Here is a 24,347-nt window from a genome sequence, read left to right as displayed (position 1 = left end):
TAGTATAAATATTTGAACTTTTGGCAAATCCAGCAGGTTAATTAAGTGATTTCACATCATGTGTTTGTAGCACTTACGTGGAGTTACATAAAGTACCAATGGATAATTACTAAAGTAATGAGTAATTTGGGCTAGTGTCAGAAGACTGAGAACGACTCTTAGAGCTCTGGTACACGAATGGCAGAGAAACCAGACAAACACAGTTGTGTGGCTTTTAAAAATACTTTAGTGATGTTAAGCCTTGTAAAATAAATTTGTAAACAACACAGTATCACAACAGGTTTTAACAGAATGTCAAGTATAAAATTTTCCCCCAAAGTAGCAAAAAAATAGAATTAAATAAAATTGTGCACAAGTAAAAGAATTAGTCTTTTTTTAAGTCCAAATGGTACCGGTGGGACCCATGACAAACAGGTGTATTCCAATAGAATTCGTCCGACAAGGAGTGTGTGTGATTGTATGTCCTACCGTACTTGTACAGTAGAGGATTGTAGTCCATCAATGTGCAAATGAGTGTGCGTGTATATGTATATCGTCTCCTAGGATCTTGGGTTGGCTCGCCATCCAGTGAACACTGGAACACTCTGGGTTCTGGAATCGCTGACCTGGGCCCTGTTTCAGGAAGCCGGTTTAGTGGAAAAACTGAGTAAGTATACCCTGAGTTAACGAAAACTCTGGGTTTTCGGTTTCACAAAGCGAGTTCAGCTGAAGCCTGAGTGAGTCACTATGACGACACACGCCGTGAAGCTAACCTGCCCCCTAGCAGGTTTACTACAACTAACCCTGACTGTCTCCGCCCCTTTGTCGGAAACCTGACAGTAGGAAGTGTCGGACATGGCGTGCCCCTTCCTTGAAGAGCCAGTAGATCGTGAAGCCCAAATTCTCCGCAGAGCTCTCCGCCGGAAGAGAGTGATCAGAGCGCGTTCGGACATTTTATCATTTCCTGATGATTTCCTGTGTGAACGTTACCGTTTTTCAGCACAATCTATAATTTATTTGAATAACATCCTCAGGCCTAATATTGCTCATGTGACACATCGCGGACATTCTCTCAGTTCATTACATATTATTTGTATTGCACTTCGGTTTTTTGCAAACGGGAGCTTTCTGTATAATATTGGTGACGCTGAGCACGTTTCCAAGGCTACCGTCTGTCGGGCAGTCAGGAATGTTACAGTTGCACTGAAACGTCTCCTGTACTCGTCTGTGGTGTTCCCCGGTCATAGACCCACAAGATTCATCAAAGAGGGATGCCACAAAATTGCAGGTATCAGGATGACCAAAACGTAATGTATGATGTGGTGATACCTGGACTACTACTTAAATTCTACATTTATTTTCAGGGTTCCCAGGCGTGATTGGCTGTATAGATGGCACTCACATTCCAATCATTGCTCCTTCAGTAAATGAAGGAGACTATGTGAACAGGAAATCCTTCCACAGCATTAATGTGCAGGTACATAGTTCCCTGTAGCATTTCAAACTAACAAATTATTTCATTATAGTAATGGATGCTAATTTGTGTTCTCTGCACTGTGAAGATCATATATGATGCTGCCAACATTATCACAAATGTGGAAGCCAAGTGGCCAGGCTCTGTCCATGACTCACAAATATTCCGTGAATGTACACTGAGCACAAAATTTGGACATGGTGAGTTGAAAATACTTTAAAATATATAAAGACCAATTGCTTCAGGGACATTTGAACTGAAGTGTATCCTTCTGTCTTAGGAGAGTTCACTGGCTACTTGCTTGGTGATAGGGGGTATCCATGTTTACCCTATTTGCTTACCCCTTACCCTGACCCTGAACCGGGCCCACAGCAGCGATATAATCTGGCTAATTGCAGGACAAGAGCCAGAATTGAAATGACTATCGGAATGCTTAAGGCCCGGTTCCAGTGCCTGCAAAGACTCAGGGTCACCCCAGAAAGGGCATGTGACATTATTGTGGCATGTGTGATTCTTCACAACATTGCCACAATTAGAGGAGAACACTGTCCTTCTGAACCAGACATCAGCAGTGATCCAAACCATGAACATCCTGACCCTCCCACGGACATACAAGATGGAAGAGCAGTCAGAGACACCATATGTCACAATCATTTCTTTTGACCCATCACCTCAACATGTTGAAAGAAGAATAAACAGATTTTCTGTTCAACTGGCTTTATTGGTCGCCTGTGTTTCCTGTACACAAAGTATTAAAAGATGTAAACCTCATAAAGTGTCTCTGTTGCTTCCTCCTCTGTAACAGCTGTCAATGTTTCTTCATTATTTTCCTGCAGTAAAGAAATAAACAACATTGCTGTTCTACTGTAAACTCATATAATCTGTGGAGTATTACTCACAACTGCATGTTGGTCTGGCTCAACAGGAGGCTGCACCAGATGCAGTACACCACCACCATCAACTGATAGAATATGAGGTTTATACAGGTCACTTATAACTTACAAGGGACCAAATGGCAATTAACAAACATACCAAGCACCTTACACTTCATTGTCATTATGCTCTCAAAGACAACCAAGACTGAGGGAAGGCAAAATCAGTCGGAAAATAACTTCACTACAAAATAATCCATTATGGTAAAGAGTTTATCAAATGAATGAGTAGCACTGCAAAGGTGACTGTGAAGAAAGGATGTATGCACATCATGTATTATTTTGAATTTACCCCTATGTAGGCACTTGTGTCTTGCGGGGTTATTGACTCAGAGGATGTCCCCGCAGAGATGCCTTCGGCCACAGGGCGCCCACTGTTTTGGCTGAGGGCAACTGCTCAGCCTCTGTGAGTGGTGGTGGTGGAGGACCCCCACCTGTTTTTCGGGCCTCCGCTTTTTTTCTGTTGGCTATAACGGGCCACATTTGAGCATACAGAGTAAGCAAATATGTACTTGTAATGTGCTCAGATAATTTCAATAAGTGCTTACAGAAAGAAAATTAATGTAGCCTCTAACTGCAATTGATTTACATGGGACAAACAGACCAAGCACTATGGCTCATAATACAATTACACCTCACCTGTTTGGACTATATTTTTATATTTCATTTTTACTTGCTGCCAGGCACGTTTGGGGCCTGTTGGGTTGCACCTGCGCTCACATCACATCACAAAATAAAATGTATATAATAACAAATAAAATAACATATGATAAAATAATGTGTTAAATGGGTGGAAATCCCTCGATCAATGTTTAAATTAACACTCACGCATTGACTCTGTCGGCTATGTTTTGCCATGCATGCTCCCTTCCTTTGGCACCTGAGGCTGTGTTACTTTTTTTCCGCAAAATTTGCATGTTATCGGCATATGCTGCCATCAGAATTTCGGCCTCAAGCGCTGTAAAATACATTGACCGCGCCTTCTTTCCCTCCGTCTCCATGGTGACTCGCTTAATCTGTGCTCCGCTTATCAGGGCTTTATGTGTCCTCGTGCGTGTGCTTAACTTGGGGTTAAAGCAACTCCGCGTTGACTGAACTAATTGTTATCAGCCTTTCTGAAACCGAATATTCCGAGTTGGACAGTTCGGGGTTACTCAACCCTGAGTATCGTTTTTCACTCTGAGTTTTCTAAACCGGCTTCCTGAAACAGGGCCCAGGGGCCCGTTCTTCGTACGTCGCTTACTACATCCAAGATCAAATGACACATCCAAGATCAAATCATCGCGCTAACCGTGAGCTCGCTAATCCGGTTCCCCGAACACACCTGCTGTTGACGATTACTACAGCTGGACGCAGGAATGTGACATCACTGGGTGTCGTAAAAGGGGCTACGCATCGATAGTAGAAACATTGATCGGCAACCCGCTGATTGGTCGGCGAAAATGTCCAAGGGGCGTGCTCGGTATTTTCCGGCAGCAGAGCAAGAACTCATGAGTGAGGGATTACAGGAGTTTCAGAGTTTAATTAAAACGCAAGAGAACACTGCAAAGGCTGCAAAAGCAAGGAGAGAGGGCTGGCAGAAAGTTGCTGACAAATCAAACTCGTAGGTAATTTAATAATAATAATAATAATGGATTGGGTTTATATAGCGCTTTCCAAGGCACCCAAAGCGCTTTACGATACCACTATTCATTCACTCCCACATTCACACACTGGTGGAGGCAGCTACGGTTGTAGCCAGGCTGCCATATCGCGCCATCGGCCCCTCTGGCCAACACCAGTAGGCGGTAGGGTAGATCTATCATATGACACTATATTGTCCAATATCATATGGCATTATATTATATTATAATATGTTATATTATATCCCCTTTCACATTAGAGCCACAACAGGACCCACAAGAACATGGGAACAAGTAAAAGTGGAATACAGGAGTATTCTACAGAATGGTAATATTTATCTCTTAGATTGCTTTGCGTCTCTTGGCAAGGTAATACTGGCCTGTAATACTCTGTTAGTTTGTTCATAACAGCAACCAAGAAAAGGGCAGAGGAAAAAAAGACAGGTGGTGGTCCTGCACCCCCTCGTCAACAAGTTGGTTAAGTGAATAATACCCTCACGGGAATATCGATATCTCTCTATGAGCACACTGTCGCGCTGAGCTAAAGGATCCTGTCTGTCCCGCAATATACGCTGAATTCTGAGGACTCTCCTTATCAATCTTGCACCTTCCGCAATGGGTTGGTCGCGTATACGGACAGGACATGGCTGCGACAGGCTTCCCAAATCCACCTTCGCTTTTATAGCCGTGGTCTCTCATCTTGATTACACGAAGTAATTTACAATTACTACTCTGAAATATGAATTACATCTGTAATAATCACATACATGTAATAGAATGTTAATAGTTCATTTCCCTTTTTTAGGAAATGACCTGTATGTATCTGTGTGACATCAATAAAAGGATCAAGTGCTGCATTATCTTTAGTTACATTGATAATATTTATTTATGGTGAAACAGTGGAAAAATATCGCTGTTGCTTTCGTATAAATGAAGCGGACATACCTGCGTGGCCGCGATCTAATCCTGTTTACATAAAGTAAACCTGCTCCCGAGCAGGTTTACGCTTACGGCTCTGTTGCTATGACAGCAAGTCCCGGATGAGCTTCGGGGAACCGACTGATCCAGGATCACGCGAAATCGTCAACAATCTAATCCGGCTAACCTACTTAGCGAGGTACGAAGAACGGGCCCCAGGTCTTTGGATTCGTCCCATATAAAAACCTGAGCTATAAACAATGGCCAAATATATGTCACGTGCCCTTTAAGGATAACTCTCACAAATTAACCTAAAGTAGTGTCACAGTGCACAGTAACAATGATTCAGATCAGCTATCATCAATTCAATCATCGTCAGTTCAGTCATGTTGTACAACATTAAAATATCAAGTTTCAAAGGTCAAAGTATCAATATCCAAAATTTCACAGTATCAAGGTTCAATACTTATTTGTAACCTGCAGTAACATTAAAGATTATCTACAAGGTTGCAAACATTCAGGAATTATAGTCACCATATAATTCACTTTCATTGTAAACATTAATTACATCCATCAAAATAACTCACTGTACATATATATCTAATCACAAATAAACAAGTATATTACCCCTTTTAAGAAATGGATGCCCACGGTTGTGAGTGCGGCTTCTTGCTGTACATGGGTGGATGGTTGTAAATCACATCACAGATGCCAAAAACCTCTCAAACCAAGCCCCCTTGCCGGTGATGCTGTGCGCAACCTCGTGACGGAGTCAAGCATATTCAAAACACCCCCTCACCTCCCGTGTCAAACTCAAATGTCAGCCTATTTCATGTGTCACTTTTGGAGCAGTTGCCATCCCGACGAGCCATGGAGAAGTTCGTGTTTGTGTTATTTTACTTATTTGGTGTTCTGGTGTGTTTGGGCACCGGTCAGCACCATCGTGTTGAGCACGTGTTGGACCGTGGACACACCGGATTCAGTGGGAGAATAACGGTCAGGTGTACAGTTTACTGAGCACTGGGACTCAGTATCGTTTACCAGCACAGACACGGAGACGCGCTCAGCTTCTATTGAGAGCAAACAACCAAGTGAACCCTCCGGCTGCGTCCAGTAGACGAGACACACCGTCTGGGCCGGGAGCTTTCCGAGCATTCAGACTCTTAAACTGCTTCCTCGCATCTGCTTCATGAATATGAAGGGTTGTGGTGGGAGGAGGTGGTGTGAAATCCTCTTTTGTGTGGGGTGAGGAGGGGGGTGTTGTAAAAGTCCCCAAGAGCAATGATGAGAGAGTCCGGGAATGTCCGCTCCATGTGCAGTATCTGCTCCGCGAGTGCGCACTGAGCTGCCTGCGCATCCGCATCTGGCGGGATGTAAACAGCGGCCAAGATGAATGAAGCAAACTCCCGCGGAGAATAAAACGGTTTGCAGTGAATAAAAAGGTATTCCAGAGAGGAAGAGCAGTGCTGAGCAATCACTGTTACATCTGTGCACCAGCCACTATTAATGTAGAAGCAGACACGTCCACCTGTGGTCTTACCAGAGAGAGAGGCCTGCCGGTCCGCGCGCAGCAGATGAAAGCCCTCCAGCTTGAGCGCGCTGTCCGGGATGTCCTCACAGAGCCACGACTCCGTAAAACACAAGACACAGGAGGAGGCAACGTCTCTGTTCATGCTTCTCATCAGGGCCAGCTCGTCCATCTCATTCCTGAGTGAGCGTACGTTGGAAAGGAAGATCCCAGGAAGAGCAGTTCGCAGTCCGCGTCTCCTCAGACGCACGAGTGCGCCGGCTCGCTTTCCTCGCTTTCGGCGTCTCACTTTCCTGATCAGAGTCTGCAGTAAATCTGCCGCAGATGCGACAAATATTGGAAGTAAATCCACAGGTGTTGTAGTCCTGTAGTTAAGAAGCTCTTCTCTAGTGTAAGAATATCCAGAGGAGTGCCCAGACACAGAAGTTATGCACAAAAACAAAACAGAAGTAACGCACTGAAGCACCGGGGCATCCATACGCGGCGGCGCCATCTTGGAACAAGGGACTTGTCTTTGAAAGGTAGAGTGTTAATTACTAAAGCTGAAGGGATATCCCGATGAACATATGCTGCTCTCTCCTTACATCTGGATAAGAAAAGTAGTAAAGATATTGACCGTATGCTCTTTAATTTTATATGGAAAAACCGTACGCACTATATTAGAAAAACTGTTGTGATGAATAAGTACGAATCAGGTGGGCTTAACGTCTTAGACTTTTCTACTTTAAATAACACTTTCAAAATTAATTGGGCCAAACATTTTCTTAAAACCCTACCTCTATCTGGAACTTTATACCATACCACATTTTCTCTCGTTTTGGTGGCTTTACTTTTATTTGAAATTGTAATTACAATGTTGAGAAAGTCCCTGTAAAGCTTTCATCCTTCCATAAGCAGGTCCTCTTAGCGTGGACCCTCATTTATAAACACAACTTCTCACCTCACAAATACCTTATCTGGAACAACAGAGATATTTTATAGAAAAATAAATCACTTTTCCTGGAAACTTGGCTCCAAAATGGGATCCTATTGGTGGCTCAGCTGGTTAGTAAAGAGGGACAACTACTTACTTACAACGACTTTATTGCACTATATAATTTTCCAATCAGTGTTCCAGATATCAAGCGGAAGACAGTCTGGATGGTCCCCCATAAATATTTGATTGTAAATAAGGTGAAAGAAGTCTCTTTTAAAATTCGACATACATGTTATCCAGCCAGTCACTACATGGTCAAATTTAAAAGGGACATAAATACTAATTGTACTTTCTGTGGGGATCATCCAGAAACGGTGACACATCTTTTTTGGTACTGTTCTTTTACACAGAGATTCTGGAAGGAATTTAGCAGCTTTGTTATTGTCCATATTTTAAGGGAGTTTTCTTTACGATGGGAAAATGTTTTATTCTGTTTCTTTAAGTTCCCCAAGAAGTATGAGAAATGTTTTTTATGATAAATTTCTTAATACTTTTAGCTAAATTTTTTATCCATAAATGTAAGTTTACTAACAAAACACCATATTTCTGTCATTATTTTAAGGATGTGCACATGCACATACAATCAATATCAGACTGCACCAACAAAAAGGCTCTCACAACAATATATGTATGTGAATTTTTGCGTGTATTCTTATAATTGTTACCTTTTTCTTTCACCCTTGGCTTTTTGTGTTCATGTTCTGTTGTATACTTCATCTGTTCGTATGTTGTATACTCATTGTTTGTTAAATAAAGTTTTAAAAAAAAGACACGCTTTGTTTAGACCCCCAAAATCCTTTCCACGCCCACCCCCGTGACATCACGCTCCAAAGCCCTGTTACGTCACAGAACGTGGTGATGTCATAGTGACAGTCCTTTCATCCTTTGATGTTCAAGTCTATAAATAGAGGACAGCTGTCAAAGGGAATTCATTAAGCTATCGTTTTGTTGGAGTGATACAGCACATAAAAAAGCAGAAATGAGTTCGAAAGCTAACAAAGACAGAAATGTTAATTTCTCGAAAACAATGGTTAAAAAAAGTGAAAAAGAAAAAGAAACATATGCCAGACAGTTCGAGCAAAGACTGCAGCCAATGATCGACGAGGTTGAAAAGCTCAAAACTGAGCTTGACTACTTCAAAAACCTGCATACAGTCAATAAGAAACGGATCGAGGATCTAACAAAAGAAAACAATGAACTTTTGCAGAATAATAAGCTGCTGGGTTCGGTCTTGGATGACAGGACAAACATCGCAGACAGGTTGGACTCGATAAAAGATGACCACGAAGCTCTGGTAAAGTTCCGCGCAGAGACGGAGAAAACTCTGGCTGAGCTTAAAGAAAAACACGAGGACGAAGTCCAAGTCCTGCAAGGACTGCTGGAAACAGAGAAAGAAAAGGTGGCACGTCAGCAATTTCACAACAGCCAAGTTGTTGAATTATTATTGAAACGCCACAAAGAGGAAAAAAATAAGATGCAGCAGTTTTACCAGGAAAATACTAAAAAACTGGAAAACAAAGCAAATGCTGCAGACAGGAAGTTAGAAGAGGTGATCAACATGTATGACTCCAAAATAGAAAAGCTGCAGACGGCAGTAAAAAATAGTAGAGGTGTGACCGTCAATGCGGTTAAGGAACGCGAGGAAGAACGTCAATCCTCGCAGTGTTGGATTGACGGTGTTTTGTGGCATAATACACAGTTACAAGACGAAAATGAATTTATGGTTAAAAACATGAAAGAATTAACAGAGGAGAAAGGTCAAATGGGCAAAGTGATAGACGACCAAAAGGCCCAGAATATGGCGATCAAGCAGAAATGCCAGAGTAATATTAGAGCTCTGGCCTTGGAAAAGAAAATGAAGGCTATGCTTGAAGACGAAGTTGATTCTTTGAAAAAGAAAATTGAAGACGTCAAAAAGGCCCTAAGCACAGAGCAGGAAAACCACAGAAAGACAGCAGTGGACCGGCACAAAGTAAAAGCGGCACACAATCAGGCACTGGCTGAAAAGGTGGCGCTGGAAGAGAAACTGCGCTCCACAAAAAAGCAACGGGAAAGATTTATATCCAAAGTGAATTGGCTGGAGAAGAAAGAGCGCTACTTCCAAGAGGAATTGTGCCAGTGCGTTTTGTCCTTTGAAAAGGCATTTCCACATGAAGGTCACTTGAGAGGAAAAGAAAAGGTGGAATTTAGGGATATGTTCCACTACTTGAAAAAGAAATACGTAGACGGAGTGGAAGGCACCCCCTTTGTTGGAACAACGGAGTTTCTTGAAAAACAGCTGAACTGTCTACGTATCAGATGCAAGGATCTAGATGCAGCTTTACTAGCTAAAACACGGGAGCTGGAATCATTTAAAAAGCAGTACAATGACATGGTAAAGTCTTCCGAGTACGCTTTATTCCGACAAAGAGAGGAGCTCATTGGACCAGTGAACCAGATTATCCAAAAGGCTGCCAATGAAGAAAAAGAGATAGGTCATCTAAAATCTAGAGTGAAAGACGCTCAACTCCAGCTTAAATTAGAAAAACAGAAAGGACAAAAGCTGGCATCGTTGGACCATAGAAGCATGATGGGGAGATGTTCTGAGGAGACTCCGTCTCAGATTAATCCTCGTCCACTTCCAGGGAAAACTACATTTATTCAGGTACGTCCAAGACACCCTGGCAGAAGTGCAGGTATGGCTTCCCCAGTGAATCCTCCTGTAGAGTCTCCATCAACACCACCTTTCCTCAATTCTGATGATGGATTACCACCAGTTGATTGTTAAAAATTAACTGCTAAAATAGGCCATTAGAAGTATACTTCATCTTGTCTCCCTATATCATGGGTGGGCATTCTCAGTCCACGAGGGCCGGTGTCCCTGCAGGTTTTAGATCTCACCTTGGCTCAACACACCTGAATCACATGATTAGTTCGTTACCAGGCCTCTGGAGAACTTCAGGACATGTTGAGGAGCTAATTTAGCCGTTTAAATCAGCTGTGTTGGTTCGAGGACACATCTAAAACCTGCAGGGACACCGGCCCTCGTGGACTGAGATTGCCCACCCACCCCCAACCGGTCGCAGCAGATGGCCGCCCCTTCTTGAGCCTGGTTCTGCCGGAGGTTTCTTCCTAAAGGGAGTTTTTCCTCCCCACTGTCGCCCAGTGCTTGCTCAAAGGGGATCATTGGATTGTTGGGGTTTTCTGGCTTTTACTGTAGTGTTTTTACCTTACAGTATAAAGCAGCTTGAGGAGACTGTTGTTTTGCCATGATGCAATATAGTATTAAATATGACTACATTTTAAAAACATCTATTATAGCATCAAAGTAAAACAAAAAAACTAAATGAAATGAATCAAAATGTCTAATCTGGCAAAACAAGAAAAGAAAAAAGGTTTCACCTTTAAATAAAAATCCAAATCACAAACACATTCTGATTTTTGTTGTGTGTGTTTTTTTGTGTATGTTGTCACGTATAAAATCGTTGCACTCTGTCTCGGTGTCTGCCCGGCCGGCTCCGCAAGGCTACATATGTTTATTGTGTTGCTGCTTTCTTCCACTCGTCATTCTGCCTGGGCGGAGCTCAGGCCCACGCACCTGTCTGCAATTACGCTGCAACGTGTCCTGTCTGTATGGAGACTGAGAGCTGCCAGAGTAATAATGTAGATACAGGCCTCTTTCTCCTTCTGCTGCTGTTCATGCTTTTATTCCATTGATGTTGCTATCATTTGTAAATATATTTATTTGCTCTTATTTTATCAATTTACTGTCGTTCATGTATTTAATCTTCTTTGTATTTAAATATGATTTTTTTTAAGTAATGCCGCGAGATGGACAGTTAAATAAAGGTTTCATTGAATTAAAAAAAAGATTTAAAGATGACTGGTGGCGGAAGCAGAGCACAGACTGTCTGTGAGAATCTATCGCCATCGTGTGGTGCAGAGATATATTGCCATTGAATTTAGACAACGAAAGCTTGGCTCACAGAGCAGCTGCAACACGAACAAAAAACATTAAATAGCAACATGATATATTATATTATATTATATTATATTATATTATATTATATTATATTTATAGCTGTCGAAATTAACGCGTTAATTGCGATAATTAAATTTTGGAATTAATTACGTTAGAATATTTAACTATTTAGCGCAACACGCAGATAAGTCGCTCCCATAATTCCACTTGATTTGTTTACCGCGCCACTGAAAATGGAGAAGCAGGAAGCGGATGGCCTTCTGGATGGGGAATTTAAATACAAGAAGAACATAGATGGGACAATAAACAAACGCGTTGTAATTTGCACTCACTGTAGTAAAGAGTTTCAATTTCACCGTTCAAATTCGACCTTAAAATACCACCTTAATGCCAAACACGCGTTTGTCGGGGCAGCAGCTTCACCCGGCCTGCGTCAGACCACTCTTAGTGAACGCAGGCCACTCGGTAAGTCTTCTTTGGACAAACTGACCGACAATATAGCCAAATGGATAGCAAAGGACTGCAGACCGCTAAGCATTGTGGAGGACAAGGGCTTTGCGGATGTTTTAAAGGTTGCATCTCAGGACGCGTCCTACAAGCCCCCAGCGAGAAGCACAATAACAATTCGAATCCACGAACTGTATGAAACGGAGAAAAAGAAAAAAGAAGAGGCTTTAGTTCACACAGAATGCGTGGCTCTGACAGGAGACCACTGGACATCATTGAGTAATGACAATTACCTGGGAGTTACTGCGCATTTAATCACTGAAGCCTGGGGTCTGACATCCTTTGCGCTGACTATAATGAAAACGGAAGAGCGGCACTTTGCGGAGGCTTGTGCAGAGCAGTTCCAGACTGTTGCTCGCAGGTGGAGAATTGAGGAGAAGGTGACAACAGTAGGCACGGACAGTGCGCGCAATATGATCGCCGCGGCTCGCATCATGCCATTCAATCACATGCCGTGTACCGCGCACATTCTACAGAGATGCATCACAGTGAGTCTCGCAGACAGTGGCTTTGTCACTGCGCTGGCCAAATGCCGCAAAATTGTTGGCCATTTTAAGCACAGCCCAGCAAACACAGCAGAGCTGAACGCAGAGCAGGTGTCACTGGGGCGCAAGCAGGAGCCGTTGGCCCAGGACGTGCCTACGCGCTGGAACTCCACGCTGGAGATGGTGAAGCGCTTGATCCGCAACCAAACTGCAGTAACCGCGACTCTGGATAAACAAAAGCATAAACTTGTCCTCCTGACGCCTCCAGAGTGGGACAAACTCCAGAGACTGGAGACACTTCTAGAGCCCTGCAGGTGAGCCTGTCATTGTGACCATAATTGTAGGTTTAGATTAAATGTATCAAACATACATCTTAAATCAGTTTTGTTATTATGAAAATGTCTTATTTAAAAAATAAATGAAATCAAATATTTTATTAATATTACCTAGTATTAAAAAGCTTTTTTAAATTTGCTGTCTTATCTCTCTCTCTCTCTCTCTGTGTGTGTGTGTGTGTGTGTGTGTGTGTGTGTGTGTGTGTGTGTGTGTGTGTGTGTGTATTCCACTGCAGATATGTGACTGAACTGCTGGGAGGAGAGGCCTACGTCTCCTGCTCTGTAGTTCTACCAGCCTTCTGCCACCTGCGCCGTGTCATGGAAGTAACTGATGAGGACCCTGCATATGTGGTGAGGTTTAAAGAGAAGTTTAAGGAAGACCTTGCTTCCCGCCAGGAACATACCAACTATGCATGGCTCCAGATCGCAACTGCACTGGACCCACGTTTTAAAGACCTACGCAGTGTGCCCAAGACTGACAGAGAAGCAGTGTGGACCACACTGGCAGGCATGCTGCATGAAGACTCTCCTAGAAGATCACACACTGCAGAAGAAGGTCCAGCCAAGAAGACTGCAACCCCCCCACTGTGCTTTGCCCTGATATCTGCAGTGTGAGGTTGGATCGCTCATTCTCATCCTCACACTGATGCCACTTATTTCGGTCTTTGTTTGACATAAAAGGGCATATTTGTCACTTTATTGCAACTATATTTGCACTCTTGAGCTCCTTCATTCACTGACTGATCATAAAGTTATTACTTGCGTTATGTATTCATCCGTTTGAACATAATTAATGAAGCCACATGTAATCACTAAAATTTGTATTTTGGGTACAATAAGAGAGTTTCAGATGGAATGCTGTTTTGTTTTGTTTAAATTTCACCAACTTGCTGATGCCCACGGTTGTGAGTGCGGCTTCTTGCTGTACATGGGTGGATGGTTGTAAATCACATCACAGATGCCAAAAACCTCTCAAACCAAGCCCCCTTGCCGGTGATGCTGTGCGCAACCTCGTGACGGAGTCAAGCATATTCAAAACACCCCCTCACCTCCCGTGTCAAACTCAAATGTCAGCCTATTTCATGTGTCACTTTTGGAGCAGTTGCCATCCCGACGAGCCATGGAGAAGTTCGTGTTTGTGTTATTTTACTTATTTGGTGTTCTGGTGTGTTTGGGCACCGGTCAGCACCATCGTGTTGAGCACGTGTTGGACCGTGGACACACCGGATTCAGTGGGAGAATAACGGTCAGGTGTACAGTTTACTGAGCACTGGGACTCAGTATCGTTTACCAGCACAGACACGGAGACGCGCTCAGCTTCTATTGAGAGCAAACAACCAAGTGAACCCTCCGGCTGCGTCCAGTAGACGAGACACACCGTCTGGGCCGGGAGCTTTCCGAGCATTCAGACTCTTAAACTGCTTCCTCGCATCTGCTTCATGAATATGAAGGGTTGTGGTGGGAGGAGGTGGTGTGAAATCCTCTTTTGTGTGGGGTGAGGAGGGGGGTGTTGTAAAAGTCCCCAAGAGCAATGATGAGAGAGTCCGGGAATGTCCGCTCCATGTGCAGTATCTGCTCCGCGAGTGCGCACTGAGCTGCCTGCGCATCCGCATCTGGCGGGATGTAAACAGCGGCCAAGATGAATGAAGCAAACTCCCGCGGAGAATAAAACGGTTTGCAGTGAATAAAAAGGTATTCCAGAGAGGAAGAGCAGTGCTGAGCAATCACTGTTACATCTGTGCACCAGCCACTATTAATGTAGAAGCAGACACGTCCACCTGTGGTCTTACCAGAGAGAGAGGCCTGCCGGTCCGCGCGCAGCAGATGAAAGCCCTCCAGCTTGAGCGCGCTGTCCGGGATGTCCTCACAGAGCCACGACTCCGTAAAACACAAGACACAGGAGGAGGCAACGTCTCTGTTCATGCTTCTCATCAGGGCCAGCTCGTCCATCTCATTCCTGAGTGAGCGTACGTTGGAAAGGAAGATCCCAGGAAGAGCAGTTCGCAGTCCGCGTCTCCTCAGACGCACGAGTGCGCCGGCTCGCTTTCCTCGCTTTCGGCGTCTCACTTTCCTGATCAGAGTCTGCAGTAAATCTGCCGCAGATGCGACAAATATTGGAAGTAAATCCACAGGTGTTGTAGTCCTGTAGTTAAGAAGCTCTTCTCTAGTGTAAGAATATCCAGAGGAGTGCCCAGACACAGAAGTTATGCACAAAAACAAAACAGAAGTAACGCACTGAAGCACCGGGGCATCCATACGCGGCGGCGCCATCTTGGAACAAGGGACTTGTCTTTGAAAGGTAGAGTGTTAATTACTAAAGCTGAAGGGATATCCCGATGAACATATGCTGCTCTCTCCTTACATCTGGATAAGAAAAGTAGTAAAGATATTGACCGTATGCTCTTTAATTTTATATGGAAAAACCGTACGCACTATATTAGAAAAACTGTTGTGATGAATAAGTACGAATCAGGTGGGCTTAACGTCTTAGACTTTTCTACTTTAAATAACACTTTCAAAATTAATTGGGCCAAACATTTTCTTAAAACCCTACCTCTATCTGGAACTTTATACCATACCACATTTTCTCTCGTTTTGGTGGCTTTACTTTTATTTGAAATTGTAATTACAATGTTGAGAAAGTCCCTGTAAAGCTTTCATCCTTCCATAAGCAGGTCCTCTTAGCGTGGACCCTCATTTATAAACACAACTTCTCACCTCACAAATACCTTATCTGGAACAACAGAGATATTTTATAGAAAAATAAATCACTTTTCCTGGAAACTTGGCTCCAAAATGGGATCCTATTGGTGGCTCAGCTGGTTAGTAAAGAGGGACAACTACTTACTTACAACGACTTTATTGCACTATATAATTTTCCAATCAGTGTTCCAGATATCAAGCGGAAGACAGTCTGGATGGTCCCCCATAAATATTTGATTGTAAATAAGGTGAAAGAAGTCTCTTTTAAAATTCGACATACATGTTATCCAGCCAGTCACTACATGGTCAAATTTAAAAGGGACATAAATACTAATTGTACTTTCTGTGGGGATCATCCAGAAACGGTGACACATCTTTTTTGGTACTGTTCTTTTACACAGAGATTCTGGAAGGAATTTAGCAGCTTTGTTATTGTCCATATTTTAAGGGAGTTTTCTTTACGATGGGAAAATGTTTTATTCTGTTTCTTTAAGTTCCCCAAGAAGTATGAGAAATGTTTTTTATGATAAATTTCTTAATACTTTTAGCTAAATTTTTTATCCATAAATGTAAGTTTACTAACAAAACACCATATTTCTGTCATTATTTTAAGGATGTGCACATGCACATACAATCAATATCAGACTGCACCAACAAAAAGGCTCTCACAACAATATATGTATGTGAATTTTTGCGTGTATTCTTATAATTGTTACCTTTTTCTTTCACCCTTGGCTTTTTGTGTTCATGTTCTGTTGTATACTTCATCTGTTCGTATGTTGTATACTCATTGTTTGTTAAATAAAGTTTTAAAAAAAAGACACGCTTTGTTTAGACCCCCAAAATCCTTTCCACGCCCACCCCCGTGACATCACGCTCCAAAGCCCTGTTACGTCACAGAACGTGGTGATGTCATAGTGACAGTCCTTTCATCCTTTGATGTTCAAGTCTATAAATAGAGGACAGCTGTCAAAGGGAATTCATTAAGCTATCGTTTTGTTGGAGTGATACAGCACATAAAAAAGCAGAAATGAGTTCGAAAGCTAACAAAGACAGAAATGTTAATTTCTCGAAAACAATGGTTAAAAAAAGTGAAAAAGAAAAAGAAACATATGCCAGACAGTTCGAGCAAAGACTGCAGCCAATGATCGACGAGGTTGAAAAGCTCAAAACTGAGCTTGACTACTTCAAAAACCTGCATACAGTCAATAAGAAACGGATCGAGGATCTAACAAAAGAAAACAATGAACTTTTGCAGAATAATAAGCTGCTGGGTTCGGTCTTGGATGACAGGACAAACATCGCAGACAGGTTGGACTCGATAAAAGATGACCACGAAGCTCTGGTAAAGTTCCGCGCAGAGACGGAGAAAACTCTGGCTGAGCTTAAAGAAAAACACGAGGACGAAGTCCAAGTCCTGCAAGGACTGCTGGAAACAGAGAAAGAAAAGGTGGCACGTCAGCAATTTCACAACAGCCAAGTTGTTGAATTATTATTGAAACGCCACAAAGAGGAAAAAAATAAGATGCAGCAGTTTTACCAGGAAAATACTAAAAAACTGGAAAACAAAGCAAATGCTGCAGACAGGAAGTTAGAAGAGGTGATCAACATGTATGACTCCAAAATAGAAAAGCTGCAGACGGCAGTAAAAAATAGTAGAGGTGTGACCGTCAATGCGGTTAAGGAACGCGAGGAAGAACGTCAATCCTCGCAGTGTTGGATTGACGGTGTTTTGTGGCATAATACACAGTTACAAGACGAAAATGAATTTATGGTTAAAAACATGAAAGAATTAACAGAGGAGAAAGGTCAAATGGGCAAAGTGATAGACGACCAAAAGGCCCAGAATATGGCGATCAAGCAGAAATGCCAGAGTAATATTAGAGCTCTGGCCTTGGAAAAGAAAATGAAGGCTATGCTTGAAGACGAAGTTGATTCTTTGAAAAAGAAAATTGAAGACGTCAAAAAGGCCCTAAGCACAGAGCAGGAAAACCACAGAAAGACAGCAGTGGACCGGCACAAAGTAAAAGCGGCACACAATCAGGCACTGGCTGAAAAGGTGGCGCTGGAAGAGAAACTGCGCTCCACAAAAAAGCAACGGGAAAGATTTATATCCAAAGTGAATTGGCTGGAGAAGAAAGAGCGCTACTTCCAAGAGGAATTGTGCCAGTGCGTTTTGTCCTTTGAAAAGGCATTTCCACATGAAGGTCACTTGAGAGGAAAAGAAAAGGTGGAATTTAGGGATATGTTCCACTACTTGAAAAAGAAATACGTAGACGGAGTGGAAGGCACCCCCTTTGTTGGAACAACGGAGTTTCTTGAAAAACAGCTGAACTGTCTACGTATCAGATGCAAGGATCTAGATGCAGCTTTACTAGCTAAAACACGGGAGCTGGAATCATTTAAAAAGCAGTACAATGACATGGTAAAGTCTTCCGAGTACGCTTTATTCCGACAAAGAGAGGAGCTCATTGGACCAGTGAACCAGATTATCCAAAAGGCTGCCAATGAAGAAAAAGAGATAGGTCATCTAAAATCTAGAGTGAAAGACGCTCAACTCCAGCTTAAATTAGAAAAACAGAAAGGACAAAAGCTGGCATCGTTGGACCATAGAAGCATGATGGGGAGATGTTCTGAGGAGACTCCGTCTCAGATTAATCCTCGTCCACTTCCAGGGAAAACTACATTTATTCAGGTACGTCCAAGACACCCTGGCAGAAGTGCAGGTATGGCTTCCCCAGTGAATCCTCCTGTAGAGTCTCCATCAACACCACCTTTCCTCAATTCTGATGATGGATTACCACCAGTTGATTGTTAAAAATTAACTGCTAAAATAGGCCATTAGAAGTATACTTCATCTTGTCTCCCTATATCATGGGTGGGCATTCTCAGTCCACGAGGGCCGGTGTCCCTGCAGGTTTTAGATCTCACCTTGGCTCAACACACCTGAATCACATGATTAGTTCGTTACCAGGCCTCTGGAGAACTTCAGGACATGTTGAGGAGCTAATTTAGCCGTTTAAATCAGCTGTGTTGGTTCGAGGACACATCTAAAACCTGCAGGGACACCGGCCCTCGTGGACTGAGATTGCCCACCCACCCCCAACCGGTCGCAGCAGATGGCCGCCCCTTCTTGAGCCTGGTTCTGCCGGAGGTTTCTTCCTAAAGGGAGTTTTTCCTCCCCACTGTCGCCCAGTGCTTGCTCAAAGGGGATCATTGGATTGTTGGGGTTTTCTGGCTTTTACTGTAGTGTTTTTACCTTACAGTATAAAGCAGCTTGAGGAGACTGTTGTTTTGCCATGATGCAATATAGCAGGGCTGCCCAATCCCAGTCCTCGAGAGCTACTATCCTGCAGCTTTTAGATGCATCCCTACTCCAACACAGCTGAATCAAATGAATGGCTTGTTATCAGGCCTTTGCCAAACACGATGGCATGCTGAAGAGGTAATCAAACCATTTGATTCAGCTGTGTTGGAGTAGGGATGCATCTAAAAGCTGCAGGACGGTAGCTCTCGAGGACCGGGATTGGGCACCCCTGCAATATAGTATTAAATATGACTACATTTTAAAAACATCTATTATAGCATCAAAGTAAAACAAAAAAACTAAATGAAATGAATCAAAATGTCTAATCTGGCAAAACAAGAAAAGAAAAAAGGTTTCACCTTTAAATAAAAATCCAAATCACAAACACATTCTGATTTTTGTTGTGTGTGTTTTTTTGTGTATGTTGTCACGTATAAAATCGTTGCACTCTGTCTCGGTGTCTGCCCGGCCGGCTCCGCAAGGCTACATATGTTTATTGTGTTGCTGCTTTCTTCCACTCGTCATTCTGCCTGGGCGGAGCTCAGGCCCACGCACCTGTCTGCAATTACGCTGCAACGTGTCCTGTCTGTATGGAGACTGAGAGCTGCCAGAGTAATAATGTAGATACAGGCCTCTTTCTCCTTCTGCTGCTGTTCATGCTTTTATTCCATTGATGTTGCTATCATTTGTAAATATATTTATTTGCTCTTATTTTATCAATTTACTGTCGTTCATGTATTTAATCTTCTTTGTATTTAAATATGATTTTTTTTTAAGTAATGCCGCGAGATGGACAGTTAAATAAAGGTTTCATTGAATTAAAAAAAAGATTTAAAGATGACTGGTGGCGGAAGCAGAGCACAGACTGTCTGTGAGAATCTATCGCCATCGTGTGGTGCAGAGATATATTGCCATTGAATTTAGACAACGAAAGCTTGGCTCACAGAGCAGCTGCAACACGAACAAAAAACATTAAATAGCAACATGATATATTATATTATATTATATTATATTATATTATATTATATTATATTATATTATATTATATTATATTATATTTATAGCTGTCGAAATTAACGCGTTAATTGCGATAATTAAATTTTGGAATTAATTACGTTAGAATATTTAACTATTTAGCGCAACACGCAGATAAGTCGCTCCCATAATTCCACTTGATTTGTTTACCGCGCCACTGAAAATGGAGAAGCAGGAAGCGGATGGCCTTCTGGATGGGGAATTTAAATACAAGAAGAACATAGATGGGACAATAAACAAACGCGTTGTAATTTGCACTCACTGTAGTAAAGAGTTTCAATTTCACCGTTCAAATTCGACCTTAAAATACCACCTTAATGCCAAACACGCGTTTGTCGGGGCAGCAGCTTCACCCGGCCTGCGTCAGACCACTCTTAGTGAACGCAGGCCACTCGGTAAGTCTTCTTTGGACAAACTGACCGACAATATAGCCAAATGGATAGCAAAGGACTGCAGACCGCTAAGCATTGTGGAGGACAAGGGCTTTGCGGATGTTTTAAAGGTTGCATCTCAGGACGCGTCCTACAAGCCCCCAGCGAGAAGCACAATAACAATTCGAATCCACGAACTGTATGAAACGGAGAAAAAGAAAAAAGAAGAGGCTTTAGTTCACACAGAATGCGTGGCTCTGACAGGAGACCACTGGACATCATTGAGTAATGACAATTACCTGGGAGTTACTGCGCATTTAATCACTGAAGCCTGGGGTCTGACATCCTTTGCGCTGACTATAATGAAAACGGAAGAGCGGCACTTTGCGGAGGCTTGTGCAGAGCAGTTCCAGACTGTTGCTCGCAGGTGGAGAATTGAGGAGAAGGTGACAACAGTAGGCACGGACAGTGCGCGCAATATGATCGCCGCGGCTCGCATCATGCCATTCAATCACATGCCGTGTACCGCGCACATTCTACAGAGATGCATCACAGTGAGTCTCGCAGACAGTGGCTTTGTCACTGCGCTGGCCAAATGCCGCAAAATTGTTGGCCATTTTAAGCACAGCCCAGCAAACACAGCAGAGCTGAACGCAGAGCAGGTGTCACTGGGGCGCAAGCAGGAGCCGTTGGCCCAGGACGTGCCTACGCGCTGGAACTCCACGCTGGAGATGGTGAAGCGCTTGATCCGCAACCAAACTGCAGTAACCGCGACTCTGGATAAACAAAAGCATAAACTTGTCCTCCTGACGCCTCCAGAGTGGGACAAACTCCAGAGACTGGAGACACTTCTAGAGCCCTGCAGGTGAGCCTGTCATTGTGACCATAATTGTAGGTTTAGATTAAATGTATCAAACATACATCTTAAATCAGTTTTGTTATTATGAAAATGTCTTATTTAAAAAATAAATGAAATCAAATATTTTATTAATATTACCTAGTATTAAAAAGCTTTTTTAAATTTGCTGTCTTATCTCTCTCTCTCTCTCTGTGTGTGTGTGTGTGTGTGTGTGTGTGTGTGTGTGTGTGTGTGTGTGTGTGTGTGTGTGTGTATTCCACTGCAGATATGTGACTGAACTGCTGGGAGGAGAGGCCTACGTCTCCTGCTCTGTAGTTCTACCAGCCTTCTGCCACCTGCGCCGTGTCATGGAAGTAACTGATGAGGACCCTGCATATGTGGTGAGGTTTAAAGAGAAGTTTAAGGAAGACCTTGCTTCCCGCCAGGAACATACCAACTATGCATGGCTCCAGATCGCAACTGCACTGGACCCACGTTTTAAAGACCTACGCAGTGTGCCCAAGACTGACAGAGAAGCAGTGTGGACCACACTGGCAGGCATGCTGCATGAAGACTCTCCTAGAAGATCACACACTGCAGAAGAAGGTCCAGCCAAGAAGACTGCAACCCCCCCACTGTGCTTTGCCCTGATATCTGCAGTGTGAGGTTGGATCGCTCATTCTCATCCTCACACTGATGCCACTTATTTCGGTCTTTGTTTGACATAAAAGGGCATATTTGTCACTTTATTGCAACTATATTTGCACTCTTGAGCTCCTTCATTCACTGACTGATCATAAAGTTATTACTTGCGTTATGTATTCATCCGTTTGAACATAATTAATGAAGCCACATGTAATCACTAAAATTTGTATTTTGGGTACAATAAGAGAGTTTCAGATGGAATGCTGTTTTGTTTTGTTTAAATTTCACCAACTTGCTGATGCCCACGGTTGTGAGTGCGGCTTCTTGCTGTACATGGGTGGATGGTTGTAAATCACATCACAGATGCCAAAAACCTCTCAAACCAAGCCCCCTTGCCGGTGATGCTGTGCGCAACCTCGTGACGGAGTCAAGCATATTCAAAACACCCCCTCACCTCCCGTGTCAAACTCAAATGTCAGCCTATTTCATGTGTCACTTTTGGAGCAGTTGCCATCCCGACGAGCCATGGAGAAGTTCGTGTTTGTGTTATTTTACTTATTTGGTGTTCTGGTGTGTTTGGGCACCGGTCAGCACCATCGTGTTGAGCACGTGTTGGACCGTGGACACACCGGATTCAGTGGGAGAATAACGGTCAGGTGTACAGTTTACTGAGCACTGGGACTCAGTATCGTTTACCAGCACAGACACGGAGACGCGCTCAGCTTCTATTGAGAGCAAACAACCAAGTGAACCCTCCGGCTGCGTCCAGTAGACGAGACACACCGTCTGGGCCGGGAGCTTTCCGAGCATTCAGACTCTTAAACTGCTTCCTCGCATCTGCTTCATGAATATGAAGGGTTGTGGTGGGAGGAGGTGGTGTGAAATCCTCTTTTGTGTGGGGTGAGGAGGGGGGTGTTGTAAAAGTCCCCAAGAGCAATGATGAGAGAGTCCGGGAATGTCCGCTCCATGTGCAGTATCTGCTCCGCGAGTGCGCACTGAGCTGCCTGCGCATCCGCATCTGGCGGGATGTAAACAGCGGCCAAGATGAATGAAGCAAACTCCCGCGGAGAATAAAACGGTTTGCAGTGAATAAAAAGGTATTCCAGAGAGGAAGAGCAGTGCTGAGCAATCACTGTTACATCTGTGCACCAGCCACTATTAATGTAGAAGCAGACACGTCCACCTGTGGTCTTACCAGAGAGAGAGGCCTGCCGGTCCGCGCGCAGCAGATGAAAGCCCTCCAGCTTGAGCGCGCTGTCCGGGATGTCCTCACAGAGCCACGACTCCGTAAAACACAAGACACAGGAGGAGGCAACGTCTCTGTTCATGCTTCTCATCAGGGCCAGCTCGTCCATCTCATTCCTGAGTGAGCGTACGTTGGAAAGGAAGATCCCAGGAAGAGCAGTTCGCAGTCCGCGTCTCCTCAGACGCACGAGTGCGCCGGCTCGCTTTCCTCGCTTTCGGCGTCTCACTTTCCTGATCAGAGTCTGCAGTAAATCTGCCGCAGATGCGACAAATATTGGAAGTAAATCCACAGGTGTTGTAGTCCTGTAGTTAAGAAGCTCTTCTCTAGTGTAAGAATATCCAGAGGAGTGCCCAGACACAGAAGTTATGCACAAAAACAAAACAGAAGTAACGCACTGAAGCACCGGGGCATCCATACGCGGCGGCGCCATCTTGGAACAAGGGACTTGTCTTTGAAAGGTAGAGTGTTAATTACTAAAGCTGAAGGGATATCCCGATGAACATATGCTGCTCTCTCCTTACATCTGGATAAGAAAAGTAGTAAAGATATTGACCGTATGCTCTTTAATTTTATATGGAAAAACCGTACGCACTATATTAGAAAAACTGTTGTGATGAATAAGTACGAATCAGGTGGGCTTAACGTCTTAGACTTTTCTACTTTAAATAACACTTTCAAAATTAATTGGGCCAAACATTTTCTTAAAACCCTACCTCTATCTGGAACTTTATACCATACCACATTTTCTCTCGTTTTGGTGGCTTTACTTTTATTTGAAATTGTAATTACAATGTTGAGAAAGTCCCTGTAAAGCTTTCATCCTTCCATAAGCAGGTCCTCTTAGCGTGGACCCTCATTTATAAACACAACTTCTCACCTCACAAATACCTTATCTGGAACAACAGAGATATTTTATAGAAAAATAAATCACTTTTCCTGGAAACTTGGCTCCAAAATGGGATCCTATTGGTGGCTCAGCTGGTTAGTAAAGAGGGACAACTACTTACTTACAACGACTTTATTGCACTATATAATTTTCCAATCAGTGTTCCAGATATCAAGCGGAAGACAGTCTGGATGGTCCCCCATAAATATTTGATTGTAAATAAGGTGAAAGAAGTCTCTTTTAAAATTCGACATACATGTTATCCAGCCAGTCACTACATGGTCAAATTTAAAAGGGACATAAATACTAATTGTACTTTCTGTGGGGATCATCCAGAAACGGTGACACATCTTTTTTGGTACTGTTCTTTTACACAGAGATTCTGGAAGGAATTTAGCAGCTTTGTTATTGTCCATATTTTAAGGGAGTTTTCTTTACGATGGGAAAATGTTTTATTCTGTTTCTTTAAGTTCCCCAAGAAGTATGAGAAATGTTTTTTATGATAAATTTCTTAATACTTTTAGCTAAATTTTTTATCCATAAATGTAAGTTTACTAACAAAACACCATATTTCTGTCATTATTTTAAGGATGTGCACA

At 43.1% G+C, this 24,347-nt stretch overlaps 1 protein-coding gene across 1 annotated transcript; it reads left to right on the top strand.

The window, feature by feature from the left end:
- The first annotated feature begins 319 nt into the window (after positions 1 to 319).
- LOC309699845 (putative nuclease HARBI1) lies at positions 320 to 3,093 on the top strand. The gene is made up of 4 exons (XM_082523027.1): positions 320 to 1,267; positions 1,344 to 1,456; positions 1,542 to 1,653; positions 1,734 to 3,093. Exons 1-4 carry the CDS (start codon positions 835 to 837, stop codon positions 2,114 to 2,116), a joined length of 1,041 nt encoding a protein of 346 aa, XP_082379153.1. The 5' UTR covers positions 320 to 834; the 3' UTR covers positions 2,117 to 3,093.
- Positions 3,094 to 24,347: the final 21,254 nt, after the last annotated feature.

Source organism: Aulonocara stuartgranti, assembly GCF_965226115.1.
Source record: "Aulonocara stuartgranti genome assembly, chromosome: 23".
NCBI lineage: Eukaryota > Metazoa > Chordata > Actinopteri > Cichliformes > Cichlidae > Aulonocara > Aulonocara stuartgranti.
Note: the sequence above shows the minus strand (reverse complement) of the source record. Positions and strands in the feature narration are given on the sequence as shown.